The 14,414-nt window shown below is 55.6% G+C and overlaps 1 protein-coding gene across 4 annotated transcripts; it reads right to left on the bottom strand.

Annotated features, from left to right (window-relative positions):
• Positions 1-494: 494 nt before the first annotated feature.
• On the bottom strand, positions 495-8,325 carry KIF12 (kinesin family member 12). Of its 4 annotated transcripts, none has more exons than XM_060014272.1 (19): positions 8,157-8,323; positions 8,021-8,086; positions 7,844-7,922; positions 7,566-7,693; positions 7,397-7,472; positions 6,887-7,021; positions 6,577-6,712; positions 5,706-5,797; positions 5,377-5,527; positions 4,569-4,687; positions 4,382-4,486; positions 3,714-3,816; positions 3,541-3,631; positions 3,281-3,367; positions 2,365-2,455; positions 2,189-2,293; positions 1,456-1,556; positions 1,241-1,359; positions 495-911 (listed from the first exon to the last, which is right to left on the bottom strand). In XM_060014272.1, the coding sequence occupies exons 1-19, from the start codon at positions 8,282-8,284 to the stop codon at positions 802-804; spliced, it is 2,022 nt and encodes a 673-aa protein (XP_059870255.1). In that variant the 5' UTR covers positions 8,285-8,323; the 3' UTR covers positions 495-801. The 4 variants fall into 4 exon arrangements, with proteins under 4 accessions (XP_059870255.1, XP_059870256.1, XP_059870257.1 ...); XM_060014273.1 differs by having other exon boundaries at positions 5,377-5,524; positions 8,157-8,322; XM_060014274.1 differs by lacking the exon at positions 1,241-1,359 and having other exon boundaries at positions 8,157-8,325.
• Positions 8,326-14,414: the final 6,089 nt, after the last annotated feature.

The raw sequence follows: 14,414 nt of genomic DNA, 5'->3' as shown, positions 1-14,414 counted from the left end.
GACAGGAAGCCATGTCTAATGGATTGAAAACCAGAAAGTGGTCCAGGGAGGATGCAGGGCTTGGCCAGGGTCTCAGAACCGATCTGCGGCATCAGAATTCAGGCTTCATGATCCCTCCAGCACCAGGACGCATGCAGCTGGGACAGAGAGTGTGAGCCCCTCGGTCCACCACCTGCCCCAGCTCAAGGCCAAATCAGTTTCCCCCAGGCCTCCTCCATGGAGATGCTCACCATTCAATTGCCCCGTGCCTGCCCAGCGGCATAGAGTAGTTGCTCTATGAAAACTTGTATAATACATGAAAGGAAATGGGAACCTGAAATGTTCCTCATCAGAGGGCAAGGGGACACACACCTCTGCCAGGAGTCCTTGCCTTCTCTTCCTCAGAACCCCCCAACCCCCCAATCTCTCTGGATTCCCTCAAGGGCAAGTCAGGACCAACCAGGCTTAGAGGGGATGCCTCTCTTTATTCATTTATTTCACCACTGCTACCTGGTTTCTCCTGAATCCGGTCTCATTTTTCCTGGTCTAGGCTGGCACCCTCCCTTCGCTTCCCCAGACTGCCCCATCAGCCCCCACCCCCATGCCTCAGGAACTGCCTTCTGCCCAGCCCAGCTGCAAACTGGAGCAGCAGCTGCTATAACCCATTTAACAGATGGGGAGACTGAGGCCCAGGAGTGCAGAGCACACCTCTAGGTCACATGGTAGTCTCCTGGGTTCGCACTTTGCCCTCAGCAGGAAGGGAGGACCCAGCTGGGGCTTCCAGTGCCTTCGCTGGGGGGTGGCTGGCTCCGGCCTGGGGATTCAGGTGCCTTCACTGGGGGGTGGCTGGCTCCGGCCACGTCCAAGGGAGCTGCCGATTTGGTCTTTGAGGGCCTCCAGTCTCCGGGCCAGGTTTGGAACTGCAGCCCCACCTGAGGGACAACAGTGGGACTTGAGGCCAGCACTCCCTTGGACCCTGCCTCACCCAGGCCCATCAGGGTCCCAACATCCTCTGGGGAAACCTCAGGTGGCACCCACTCCCCTCCCCCTGCCATGTACCCCATGGGCTCCAGCATACATCTGGGAGTGCAGGTGGCCCTAGGAAGAGAATCCTAAGTTCCAGAAATAGAAAGATCTTAGAACTCTCACCTCTTAATATGCCCCCTATTTCAGAAATGGGAGGACTAAGGTTTGGAGAAGGTGGGTTCTGGCCCAAGATCACAGAAAACACTAGCAGCCCTTCCCCTGCTCCTTTCTTCACCTCTAAGCACTGGCGATGTGTTCAGGGGCCCCATGGGCAGGGGAGGTGCAGAGGGTACCACTTCCTCCTTGGTCAGCATTTCTGCCAGGACCTGGGTCTGAATCCAGTCGCTGTGACTCCTGGGCCAGGGTGGGTTGGGTGGTGGGAAGTGAGCCTTCGCGTTCCCGGGCCTCCTCCCCCACCCCCACCCCCCAGTGCCCCAGAGCTGGACCCACCTCTCTCTTGAGCACTTGGCAGAGCCAGGGCTACATGGGGGCACCCAGGGTGGGGGCCGGGCAGACAGGGGCATGTCAGCTGGGGCCTTAGAGCCAAACACCTGCAGGCGAGACCAGAGCCCACACTGGGTGACCCCAGCCCTGCTTCTGTGCCCCACTTCCCTGGCGCCGACCATGACACCACCATCCCTGCCGTACCTGCCCCATGGGGCACTAAGAATGTCAGGTGGGCATAAAGGGGTGGGGTCGTGGTCACTTTTTCTGTGGGCAGTGCATGGCCCTTGTGCTGTCCTCTCTGGAGACAAGGAACTCCTTGAGGGCGGGAACCATGTCAGGTCTGTGAATCCTCAGTGCCCAGAACAGGGGCTGCCACGAAGCAAGGAGCTTAAGGAGGGTTATTGAATGAGGAAGTGAACACCCATTCACTAAGTAAATGCATCCATTAACTCATTCATTCAGTAAATGCATAAATGAGTAACATGCTAAGTGAATGAACGAGTACGCAAACAGCAGAGCACATTCCCGAAAGAAGGTAGGATGGGGAGAAGGGGCAGGAGAGTAAGTAGCTGTTTTGAACCCTGGGCAGAGAGAACCCAAAGCCAGCCACTCCCCACTATGACCCAGCCCGGCACATCAGAGTCCCCGGAGTTCTGGAGCTTTCCAGACTGCAGGCTCCCTAGATCCAGGTCTCCAGATTGCCAGCCTTCCCTCCCCCCATCTCGGCCTTTCCTACCTGGGGCAGGTGGAGCTCCCTCCGTGGGCAGGCCCAGAAGGCCAGTGGCGCTTGGCACAGGGGGCAGAGGTGGCAGCAGGGGCAGGGGCAGAGAGGCGGCAGGGCCTGCAAGAGGCTGAGTCAGGGGCTCTGTGACATTCCTGCTCCTCCCCTCTCCGGGCTGGGCAGAGACTCACGTGGCAGGGGGCAGGTGGCACCATCACACAGGGACACGGTGGGGCTGGGCCAGGGCCCGGCTGGGGAAGGTAGCAGGCAGAGAGGAGGCGCCTGGAAAGAACAGTGGGGTCTGTCTGTCTGTAGTCCTCAATGCTACCAGCAGGCTGGCACCACCGTCCTGCTTTTAACACTCATGGAGTGCTTACTATATGCAGGCACTGTTCTCAAGGCTTTACATATGAACTTATTCAATCTGATCTTTAAGACAACCCTGGAGGACCTCCCTGGTGGCGCAGGGGTTAAGAATCCACCTGCCAATGCAGGGGACACGGGTTCGATCCCTGGTCCGGGAAGATCCCACATGCCGGGGAGCAACTAAACCCGTGAGTCACAACGACTAAGCCTGTGCTCTAGAGCCCGCGAGCCACAATACTGAGCCCATGTGCTACAACTACTGAAGCCCATGTGCTTAGAGCCCGTGCTCCGCAACAAGAGAAGCCACTGCAGTGAGAAGCCCGCGCACCGCAACAAAGAGTAGCCCCCGCTCAACACAACCAGGGAAAAACCGCACGCAGCAACAAAGACCCAACGGAGCCCAAAATAAATAAATAAATAAATTTATAGGGCTTCCCTGGTGGCGCAGTGGTTGAGAGTCCACCTGCCGATGCAGGGGACACGGGTTCATGCCCCGAAAAAAACATTTATAAAAAACCCCCCAAAAACCCTGGAAAGCAAGTACTATATCATTCCCATTTTACAGAAGAGGAAACCCAGGCAGTGAGAGGCTAAATGACTCACCCAAGGCCACACAGCTGGTGGCAGAGCTGGAATCAGAACCCAGGGGGTCTGGATCCAGAGATCAGACCTAGCCGTTTCACTGAGCCACCCCTTTCCCACCTGCCCTCCATCCAAAGGCTTGTCTCCGGCCGCGCTCACCTCTCCAGCTCGTGGACCTGCTGAGCTAGGATGCGCTGCTCATCTTGGGCCAGGTCCCGGCTGCTCTGCAGCTGCCTCTTCTCTTTCCTAGGACGAGCAGGCCCCGGGCCCATGACAGGAGGCAGGGCTGGCGGGGGTATCAGTCAGCCTCTCTTCACTGCAGCACAGTAGGAGCCCCAGGAGGCAGGTGGGGACAGAAGGGGAGCCAGGGACCAGGGAAAGGAGGAAGCCCAGCAGTGAGGGGCGGGGCACGGCCCTACCTGAGCCTCTCGTTCTCCAGCATGAACTCCTGCAGCATCCCGTAGAGGTTCCGCTGAGCCCAGGACACCCGGGGCCCAGTGAGTCCAGAGGCTGCAGGGAAGAGGGAGGTAGCTGGAGCCCCAGGAGCCCCAGATCCTATCCTCATCTCACTCCACCCCCAGGAAGCTCATACCTTTGGGGTCCATTTGGCCCAGTTGGGACCGCAGGCGATGGTTCTCCTCCTGGAGCTGCAATAGCTCAGTCTCCAAATGCTGGGGTGGCTTTGCCACAGGGGACTGCAGAGAAACAGACCCAGAGTTGTGGCTGTAAACATTTCACACTGCACAAGGGCTCTGGGGTTGCAGACTGAGTGGAGCTTAGAATCCAGCCCATGCCCCACTAGTCAACCTTGAATCCCGGCCCGAGGCTGCATCCATCTGGAGGCGGCACCTTGTCCAAACAGCACTGAAGCGCCTGGAGGGCCCGCTCGAAGCTACGCCCCACTCCCTGTCCAGCCCCAGACTCAGCTCTGTTCAAACCTTGGCCCAGATTCTGACCCCAAATAAGACCCCACGTCAGACTCCAACTTAACTCAGACCTATCATGATACCAGCTCGGATGTTGGCCAGACCCTGAATCATGTTCCTAATCAGACTCCCACCCTAGACCCTCCATAACCCTGACTGTGACCCGCCCCCGCCCCCCCCCAACCATAACCCCATCATCAAGATTCCGACCCTAATCCCAACCCTGACTCAGTCCCAGACTTCAACGGGACACCAACTCAGTCCCCAGCTATTGCCTGATCTCACCCCACCCTCTGCCCTGCCCAGCCCTCTGCCTGGGTCTCTCTCCACTCACCTTGGGGGCCTGGGGCCGAGTGGTGATCCGCTGAGCTCGGCTTGCATATCGCAGGGTGCTGAGGGTCTCGGGAAGGCACTGGGCTGAGGGGGACACGCAGGCCACCTGGGGAGGACTGCCCCTGAGTGTTCCTCTCTGGGAGCCCTCCCTCAGGACCCAGCCCTCCCCGCCAGTCCCCCTTAGGTACCATGAGGGTCACCCCACGCCCCCCCAGCGAGTCCGCCAGCAGCTTGGTGAGCTTGCTGTCCCGGAAGGGGATGTGGTTCTGCTTCCGCTGTGGGTCCAGCAGCAGGGAGATGCAGTGACCTGGGTGGGGAAGGCAAGGTTACCCTTCATGTCCAAGGCCAGCCAGCGGGTACTCTGCAGAGCCAGGATCTCCACCCAGGCTTGTAGGTCTCTAAGATATCTCTTTCCACGTGATCTCATTACCCGTTCAGATTGGCTTCTGCCACCAGACGGGGCTCCATCCCTGATCCCCAGGGCCCACCGAAGGGCCTGGCACCTGGCAGGGGCTCAGGAAATGTCTGACAAATAAATCAGATGAAGAGGCATTCCCTATGCGTCTCCCCATGCGTGCACAGAGGAAGGCCAAGGCCCCAGCTGTTAAGGACCTCAAGGCCCAATGACCTGGGGGATGGGGAGGAGGGAGGACATGTTAGTGCCCTTCCCCTCACTGGGCCTCAGTCTTCCCAAATGCAACAAGGGACAGGTTGAATGTCTGAGGGCTCACACTCTGCACTTGAGTGTTTCTACCTCCTCAGTTAGAATGTAACTGTATCCTCAGTATTTATAGATCTATAAACAAAGTTCTAAGAGGGAAAAAGCATGAGACAACAGCCAGCCGAGGCCGGAGGGAGGCCTGTGGCTTCTGAATCACAGCTCTTTAACTCTCCTCCATGCCCTACAACTCCTCTGGTTTCCCTCACTGCGGACAGCTATGGGTAAGGCACAGAGGAGGGATTCAGGAAGTCAGTCCAGCTGGCCCCAGATCTCACCCAGGGCCAGCAGGCTGCGGTTGATGCTGTTGGCCTCAGTCATCAGCTCCCCACGGGATCCTGTGGCTGCCACCTTCTCACTGCCAGCCAGGTCTACAAAGCACAGCTTCCCCCCGGCAGGGGGTTCCCCGGGATCTACAGGCGGCATCTGCTGGGGTTGGGGGAGCAGGGCTTGATGGGGACGTGGGAGGGGCTGTCCCCATCAAAGCCACAAGGCCAAGGGTTTTCACCATTACCTCCTGTGAACGCCCAAGTTGTTTTATACAGCCAGAGGCAGACCCTGGCTGGGTGGCCCTGGGCCAGCTCTTTCCCCAAGCTGGGGCACTCACAGTTTGGTGGCTGATGTATAGTGTGAGCAGGGCATGGCTTCGGCTGGAGGCCTGGTTCATGGTGTGAGCTGAGCTCCTTCTACGGCTAAGACCTAGAGGGGAAAAACATATGGAGCTGGACGTGGTAGGAAGAGCAAGTGGTCACCAACAAAGAAAAAGGAGAAAAGGCATCCTGGTAGAGGGCCCAACCAGTGCAAAGGCACAGAGGCAGGAGAGTAGAATGATGGGTGCTGGGTCGGGCTCTAGCACAGATCGGTGAAAGGGGGCTGGAGAGAACTGAGTGGAAGAATGTCAGTCTGATTCACATTTTATCAACATCTCTCCCACTGCTGTGTGGACGGAGAGAAACTCAGACAAAGAGATCAGCTGGGAGGCACGGCACAATGCTCGGCCCGAGCCCAGGGTCTCAGTGTCCCTGATGCCGGCCACAGTAGGTGCTCAATAAAAATCTGATGAATGGATGAATGAGAGTGGAACTGAAGGGCCTTTAGGCTAGGCTAGGAGGTATGGCCTTTACTCTCATGGCACTGGAAAGGTCTGGAAGGGAAGCGGGATGTGGTTTGCTACATGGAGAAGCATGGACTGAAAGGAGGAGACCCTTCCAGGGGGGAAAAATGAGGCCTGACTGAGGCAGAAGCCTAGGGCTGGAGAGGAGGGTGGGAAGAGTCTGGAAGGCAAAATCAGGAGGCCTGGGGGGTAGGGGTGGGGGACATTCTTGGGCTGTATTTGAATTGTTGGTTTGCTGGCTCTTTTCTCCCCCAGGGGTCATCTCTGAACCCACAGCTCCAGGCTGGGGCCCCGAGGGCACTCACTGAACAAGTGAAAAATGGGCATCTCTCGTACCCCAGAGCTCCCCTGAAATAGCACGCACCCATTTGCAGAAGTTCCATCAGGGCCTCCAGACTCCCAAACTCCACCACCCGCAGATGCTCCACGTAGAAGCCCCGCGTCTTGTTCCAGCGAACAGGGAGGGGCCGGGGAGCCCCTAGGCTCAGCAAGTCTCGGACCTGAGAGAGGAGGGTGGAGGGTGAGGGAGGGGCCTCTCTGAGTTCTTGCTTCATCCACCCTGAGACCTCATGGTCGACAGTCCCCCATCTATTCTGCCCCTTGACCCAGCCTCCTTGGAAAGAAATGCCTCCTTTTCCTTGTGGGCTGTCTTTCTAGCCTTCTCAGTTCCCCACCTGCTCATTGTAGATCTCCAGATAGGAGGCATGGAGAGTGACAGGGGCACTGAGGTGCTGCACGCGGTCCAACAGCCAGGCGAAGGTCCTCTGCGTGATGCCGGCCAGGCTGGGGGGTACGGGCACGCCCTCCCCCTGGGGGAAGAAACAGCTGAGCCTGGGGCTGGCTTACCACCACCGCTGCCGCAGTTATAACTACCCTTTGTAGAGCACTGTGCCCAATTCCCATACAACATCACATTTAATTCTCAGTCAGTACTATCACTTCCATTTTACAGATGAAGAAACTGAGAGCTAGTAAATAAAGGGGACACAATTTGAACCCAGGTGCTCTAGACTGGCCAAGTGCCTTCACCTCCCTGATCCTCAGTTTCCTTGTCTGCAAATAAATGGGGCTGGGCCTCATCGTCCACGTCGCTTCCCTCTGGGAGTCTGCGCTGCCTGCGGCTCCCCAGGGCTTCTCGCCCACCGACCCCTGACCCCTGCGGGCTCCGAATGCGATCGGCCCACCTGGGGAGGAGGTCCGGTCAGGGTGTAGGTCTTCCCAGAGCCGGTCTGGCCGAAGGCGAAGACGGTGCAGGAGAAGCTGCGGGCCGCAGGGGTGTGGCTGTACCCAGGGAGGGGCGGGGGGAGGGGGGCGGGGCCGTGTGGGGGCGGGGCGTCACCAGGCCTCACTCACCCGCGCAGCGCCAGGTCGCCCAGGCGCCGCACGCCGCAGGCCCGGAACACGTCTTCTTGCGTGCGCGCCCCGTCCAGCACTGCGCCGAAGCGGAACGCCACGTCGGGGCCCCCGCCGGGGGGGCTCACCTGGGAGAGGGGGCCGTGGAGAAGGGGGCGGGGCACTCTGGGGAGGGCGGGGCTCACCTGGGGGAGTGCGGGGCCTGGGGGAAATTGGCCTGGAGGGACCTGGCATCTTCCCGGTAGGTGTTTTTGGGGGAGTGCGTGGGAGGTCCTCACCTGCAGAGTCCGGGTCCCTGAGCAGTGCAGCACGCTCTGCTCCCCTCGACGCAGCTCCGCCGCGCTCATGGGACGCACCCTGTGGTCCGAAGAGGCAGGGAGGGGGTGGATGGTCCATCCTGAAATCTCCGTCAGTGCCTTCCTCGCTTGGACCCCTCCTAGCCAACCTATACCCACCTGAGCACCACCTGGATGGGCGTTTCTGGCCCCTCTGGTCCCTGCTCCAGGTTCCGCGCGGGGTCCCTGTGGCAGCAACGCGAGTTAACCATCCCTGCGCCAGCGGCTCCTTGAACCTCCCTAAATCTGTACTTACCCGTCGGGGGACCCGCGTTCCTCCATGTTCTGCTTTGCACACGGGTTAGCTCCGCCCGAGTCTCGTTCTTTTCCCTCCCCAGTACCCTCCCCTTCACCACACTGGGACTGGCTATACACACCTTCCATCCTCCACCCTCATCCCCCCCTTCCCAGGCAGCCATCCATCCGGAAAGGCTGGGCCTACCCAGGGCTAGCTAGTTAAAGATTTACCCACAGCCACCTCTGCGGTGGAGAGAGTCTGTAGCTAGGGGACTCGAGTCTGAGGATCACTTGCCCTTGGCCAGTCCCATCAGGAGGGACCACCCAGACCAGCCTCCTCTGTGCACAGATGGGGAAACTGAGGCCGGGATGGGAAGGACTCAGCCAGGGCCACACAGCACGTCTGGGCAGAGCATGGACCAGGCTCTTCCTACTTTCTCTGCCTACTCCTCCAGTTTTGTAATCTTCCTCCCCACCTTACCCCTCCCCAGCAGTTCCAGCTTCCTCTAGCTCAGAGCCCCGGGAGGGGAAAGGGGTCTAGAGGGGTGGGAGGGGCCCAGGTCTCAGTACCAGGAAGATGTGGCTGGACTGAATTCCTTGAGCTGAGCTGACAACAGGCTCTGAAGCATCTGGTTAAACTTTGGGCCACCTGCCTCTCCAATGCCGGAGCTGATCCAAGGCCAGGGAGGCTGTTTAACTCTCTCCTGGCCTGGCTGATGAGAGCAGCAGAGACGTCTGTGAACATGCTGGGCCGGGGCAATCACCCATTCAGTGCCATTCTTCATGCAGGGCACCGGGTGGAGGAATCACATGCAGATCCTGCCCCTTCCAAGCTCATAGTCGCGCTACGGAGACAGGTAAGTGCTATCTGATGTGCAGGGGTTTGGAGGAGGGGGTGGGATTCAGAGGCCTGTAGGAGCAGGGAGGTGAGAGTGGTGGGTGAGTGTGTTCCAGGCAGAGGGAGCATATCCGGCAGGAAGGCCAGGATGGGGTGGGGAGATGTGTGCGGCATTGAGAGCTGGTTTGAGGCTGGACTCAGCTCACTGAAAGGCACATCAAAGAATCTGGACGCATTCCTCAGAGAATCAGGAAGCCCATGAAGGGTTACCAACAGGGAAGTGACACCATCAGTAGGTATCGATTGTTATAATTATTGCCATTCTGGCTATCTCTGCATGTTCTCTGAATATTTCTGTAAATTCCTCTTCCTTCAAAGAAACATTAGAATGAAAGCTCTAATAATCACCCCCTCTTGACGAAACACGCTCTATACCACCACAAATGACAGCCAACTATCAGAGCCACCCAAGTAGCAAATGATTTATCTTGGGTGGCAGTGAGTTCCCCATGCACTGGAGGCATGCAAGCAAGAGCCCAGTTGACCTTTTGGGTTTTTTTTTGTTTTGTTTGTTTTGGTTTTTTTTTTTTTGACCTTTTGGTTTTATAGGGCCTTCTAGCTAGATCTGCAGGGAGAATTAGGTAGAGCAAAGAGCCACTGCCTCCAGCTCTGCCACTAAGAAACCGCAGAGCCCTGGGCAAGTCATTTCCCCTTTTAGCCTGTTTCCTTCCTACGAAAAGAGATTAATGATCCTGCCCTTATTTTATATAGTTCTGTGATTTCAGTGAAACTATAATTGAAAGTGATTCATATATTGTAAAGAATTATTTAAAAGCAAAAATAAAAATCCCTAGATGATCTCCAAGAGTCTTTTCAACTCTGAAGTTCCTTAATCTATTATATTTTTTGAATCCTTGAGGTGGATAGGACAAGAATTACCATTCCTGTTTTTCAAATGAAAACAGAATAAAACATAACAGGAAAATAGAGATAGGCAGGGGAAGTTGTCTAAGGAGAAAATAGCTGTAAGTGGCCCAACTGAGAGAGTTTAAATCCAAAACCAGGAACTCTACGTTCTTTGCTGTCTGCTGTGGCAGGTTGCCTTTTTTTCATGTCGTAAACCCAGTAAGTGAACAAGGGTTAAGGTCTATGAGTCACTCACATCTTAGTGTGCATGGGTTTCATCAGATTGCTGTTCCTCCTCAATCTGGAGTGGGGGGAGCCACACTGAAGGGATTTTGAGAAAAGTGCAGAGACAAGGGACGTGTGCACCTGGGGTGTGACGAGCTGTTTGGTCAGGACGTTTACACCAGGCTCCCAACCTGGATGCAAATGTGGCCGTCACTGGACGTCTGCAAGCAGGAGCAGAGTTCTGGTTCTGGTCTCTAATGGTGAACGTGAACATCTGCCACCCTCACATGGAGCATTCATGCAGCGGATTTTCATTAAGCCTCCTCTCTATGCCAGGCTTCCAGGCATTTGAGATACCCTAGGGAACAAAACAGACAACGCTAAGTGTTTGTGGAGCACCAGGAACTTACACATGACAAGTGTAAATACGACCATTGTTTGGAAAACTGTTTGGCAACATCTACTAAAGCTAAACATATACCTGTCCTATGACCCAGCAATTCCACTCCTAGGTCTGTGCCCAATAGAGATGAGTGCATACTTCCGCCTAAGGACATATACAAGAACATTCTGTGTAGCTTTACAGTCATTTTAACCACCACCTCCATCACCGCTACCACTATTTCTACCTCTGTCTTTGTCATCATGACTGCCACCATCACCCCATCACCAATACCTACCAGCAGTGCGTGTAATCAGCACTGCCAATAACCAGCAGTGCCCATAATCATTAGTCACTGCAACCACCGTCTCCACCACCATCATCATTGTTACCATTGTATGTAGTCTGTGTTTATTCACTTGAGAAAATTCAAGATGCAGTACCTGGGCCCCAAGCCCCTCATTGACCCTGATGCTGCCTGTTCCCACAGCTGGGACTGAGTCCCTCTGTGTCCACCTCCCCTCATCACCCTGTTTTGAGCTTGTCCTCCACTTCCAGACCGCCCCTTTTCCTAGGGAGCAGTGGGACTCCTGTGGTTGAGGGAGGGATAGAGAGAAGGCATGTACAGAAGCTCAGCACATCTTAGAAGCTGGCTGGACCCTGCAGGGGTGCATCGCCAGGCCTCGCTAGAGGGCAGCAGAGCATCATGCCAACACGGCCCCAGGGTTCATCACAAAGGAGGCTTTGTCAACGCTCTTTCTATACATTTTCTCCTGAGCTTGTGCACTGTGGAGGGGCTGGCCGGCCTTGTGCCGTGCACGGGGATGAGCAGGCCCTCAGGAAGTGCTTCTCGAGGGAATGAATAAAAGCCACATTGAGCAATCAGGGGACCCTCCCACACACACCCTGCTCCTGGTTCTAGCCCCTTCAGTCCACTGTCCTCCCTTCAGCCCCAGCCATCCCCCGCCCTGAGAAAACCCTACCCTCATCCCTGGGGCCTCAGAATGAAGTCTGAGGTCCCCTGGCTGGGACTGAAGGCCATTCAGACTCAAGGCCATTTGGGCTCTATCTCCAGCTGCCCCCTCTGGCTGTCCGTCTCCACTCCCCACAGCCCCCAACGCCTGCATCCTGTGCTCCAGCCCAAAGCTTTCCTAGGCTTTCCTTTGATCCCTTTAAACCTTTGCCCCTGCCGTTCCCTCTGCCAGGAGCACTCACTTCTCCCTGGTGGATTTGTCCTGCAAGCCTTCCCATCCATAGAATGCCTTCCCTCACACCCCCCGCCCCATGAGGTCAGGTTGGAACCACATCCGTGTCCTCACAACCTCCTGGCTTCCCCCCGTTACAGTGCTGACCACACTGCGTTGCTCTTCCTCTCTGTCGGGAAGCAGGGACTCTGTGGGCTTCATCCCTAGGGCCTCCGAGCCAGGGCCCTGCATGCAGTAGGAATGTAACAGATGTTGGTCGGAAGAAGGGAAGGAGCCGGGAAGGAGGAAGGGAGGCTGGCGCGAGGGCTGCTGGATGCATCCCTCCATCCCTCCCTGACCTCCGTCTCTCCTCCCTCCCTTCCTCTCCTAACCACAGACTCTCAGCTTCATGATGTAAGGACTCATTTAGAGACCCATTTATCATAGAGATCATCAACTCCTGCCACAAAGCTACTCTCAGATGTGCCCAGAAGCTGAAGGACACTCTCCCCAAGCTAGCCTCTTGGACCCAACCGTGTGCTACAAATTTGGAGTTCGCAGAGGGTGGAGGACAGGCTCTAGGGGGCCCTGGTAAGCCCGAGTGTCAGTGCCCTCTGCTCCCCCTGACACATTACACAGGAGGGCTCGTCCCCATTTGTGAGGTACAGAGACTGAGGCTCTGTGGGAAGAGGTTGAGCCCAGCCTGGGGCTCACCCTGCCAGACAGACTTGCATTGGATTGAGGTGGAAGAAAGATGATGAAGAAGATCAGTGAGGAGGATGGTCTCCCATTATCACACGACACCCATCTGTCATTGCTCCACTTGTATCCCCCATGGAGGAAAAGCCAGATGGGTCCAAGGCCTGTTGTGAAATTTTCCAAACAGAGCTTGCTGTAATCTTTCATTAAAACATCAATGTGGGCCACAGGACTCATTTCACAAAATTCTCCAAAACAGGAACCTTAAGGGATCACTGAATGAATGTCTCTCTGGCCCCCTAGCCCATTTTGCAGATGGAAAAACTGAAGGGGGCCAGCACAGGCTAGAGCAACAGTTGCGTTCGTGATCAAGAGTAATGATTTTAGGACAAGATGGAGAGAGTAACCTGTTGGCACACCCAGGCCATCACTCTTTCCCCTTAAATGCCTGGCTCCTCTCCTCCAAAGCCTCACATGGCTTCTCTGCTGTGTGTGGTAGGTACCGGCAGCCATGCCAGGCTTCCTGCTAGACAAGGAGCTTGGTGAGGGTAGGGATCCCATCCCCATGCCCAGCACAGGGCCTGGCACAGAGGCACACTCACTGTCTGTCTGTCTGTCTGATGAAGGCATGAAAGTCCAGCAAGAGGAAATGATACTGCCTGAAGGGTGGTTGAGAAATCAAAGGACCCAGGGTTGTTGAACCTCCTGTTGTTTCCAGGATCTCAGCTCTTCTCCCTAGAAACAGAAACAGCTTTCCCCTGCCTCAGTCCGCCCACTGCTCACCCAGGAACGACTTACCTGTGAGCTGGATATCTTCTCCTAAAAGCAATAATGTTAATATGTAAGAAAGTTAAGGGGCGTTAAGGACCATCTCCTGCACAATGATGCCTCATGTGTCTGGAACCTTCATGGGTCAGAGGGCTGGGAGTTAATATTTATTGAACACTGGTTATTTTTTCTACTTTAAGTAGTTTTCAAAGCAATCCTCTGGATTGGCACTATAATTGTGCCCATTTTACAGATAAGAAAACTGAGGCTCTGAGATGTTGGGTAACTTGCCCAAGTGGTGTAGTAGGGATCTCCACCCACTAAGTGGTATAGTGGGGATCTGTCAGTCGCCAGAACTTGTGCTCTGTCCTCTACTCTCTGCAGCCTCTTCCTGTGAGCTGTTCTGCAAAGCTGAGCTTGGCTGACTGAAGTTGACCTTTTACCTACACAATATGTCTGAACTTTACCGTCTCTCTTGCAACATGCTCCCCTATGGGCTTTCATACCCCCCCTGCCTTCTTCCCTGGGGAATGTTGAGTGATACTTTAAGGCAGTGGAGCTCCTCCCCTGGCATCAAAATCACCTGGGGACTCCAGGCCGCACCCACAGAGATTCTGATTAATTGGTTTGGGGGTGGGAACCAGGCATCAGTGTTTCCAAAGCACTCCAGATGGTTTTATTGCACAGCCAGGATTGACAACTTCGGGTTTCAGTTGTTCTTGATGACCAAGTCATCCCACTCAGTGTGTGTGTTGGGCTATGTTCTGGTAGAGTGATTTCTCAGATCTGATGGGCCTTTTGAGACCTTGTGTCTGTTTTATCTAGAACATCTACACTTCTCTTGGGACCAGACTTCCGGATAAGCCATCTCATTGCTGCCCGAGATTCCCTTTTGTTTGGCTTAGAATCCACTGAACTCATGGAAAAGAGCAGAACTGTCCACAGGCCCTGCCTGCAGGGACCGTGGGATCCATTAACAGTTTTCCAGATTTTTCTTCCTTTCTAGATTTCCTCTACACAGGTGACAGAAAGCTGTCCAGTGTGTGAGGCGAAGCTGCACATTCAATTTGAATGTGAATTAAGCACATTCAGAGCACCCACTGTGTGCACCCACTGTGTGCCAGGCCACAAACTAGGTGCTAACGATCCACTGTGTCGTGGGTGTTGTTTGGTTGAGCCTAGAGAAGCTGCATCCTCTCCCAGGAAGTCCTCCTGGATTGGCATGGGAGCCCTCCTCTAAGGACCCACACCCTCCCACAACTACCAGCCCCAGGA

The sequence above is a fragment of the Delphinus delphis genome, chromosome 6, assembly GCF_949987515.2.
Source record: "Delphinus delphis chromosome 6, mDelDel1.2, whole genome shotgun sequence".
NCBI lineage: Eukaryota > Metazoa > Chordata > Mammalia > Artiodactyla > Delphinidae > Delphinus > Delphinus delphis.
The sequence above is the reverse complement of the archived record's forward strand: the minus strand, read 5'-3'. Positions and strand labels throughout refer to the sequence as shown.

What these genes read in the sequence shown, in the direction of transcription:
- KIF12 (XM_060014271.2), bottom strand. Translation starts at nt 8,182, where the DNA reads ATGGAGGAACGCGGGTCCCCCGACGG. An exon ending in GGCGACCTGGCGCTGCGCGG is followed by an intron (nt 7,473 to 7,565) that starts GTGAGTGAGGCC and finishes TGCGGCCCGCAG; the next exon opens with CTTCTCCTGCACCGTCTTCG. An exon ending in CACATCGCCAGTGCTTAGAG is followed by an intron (nt 912 to 1,240) that starts GTGAAGAAAGGA and finishes GTTGTCCCTCAG; the next exon opens with GTGGGGCTGCAGTTCCAAAC.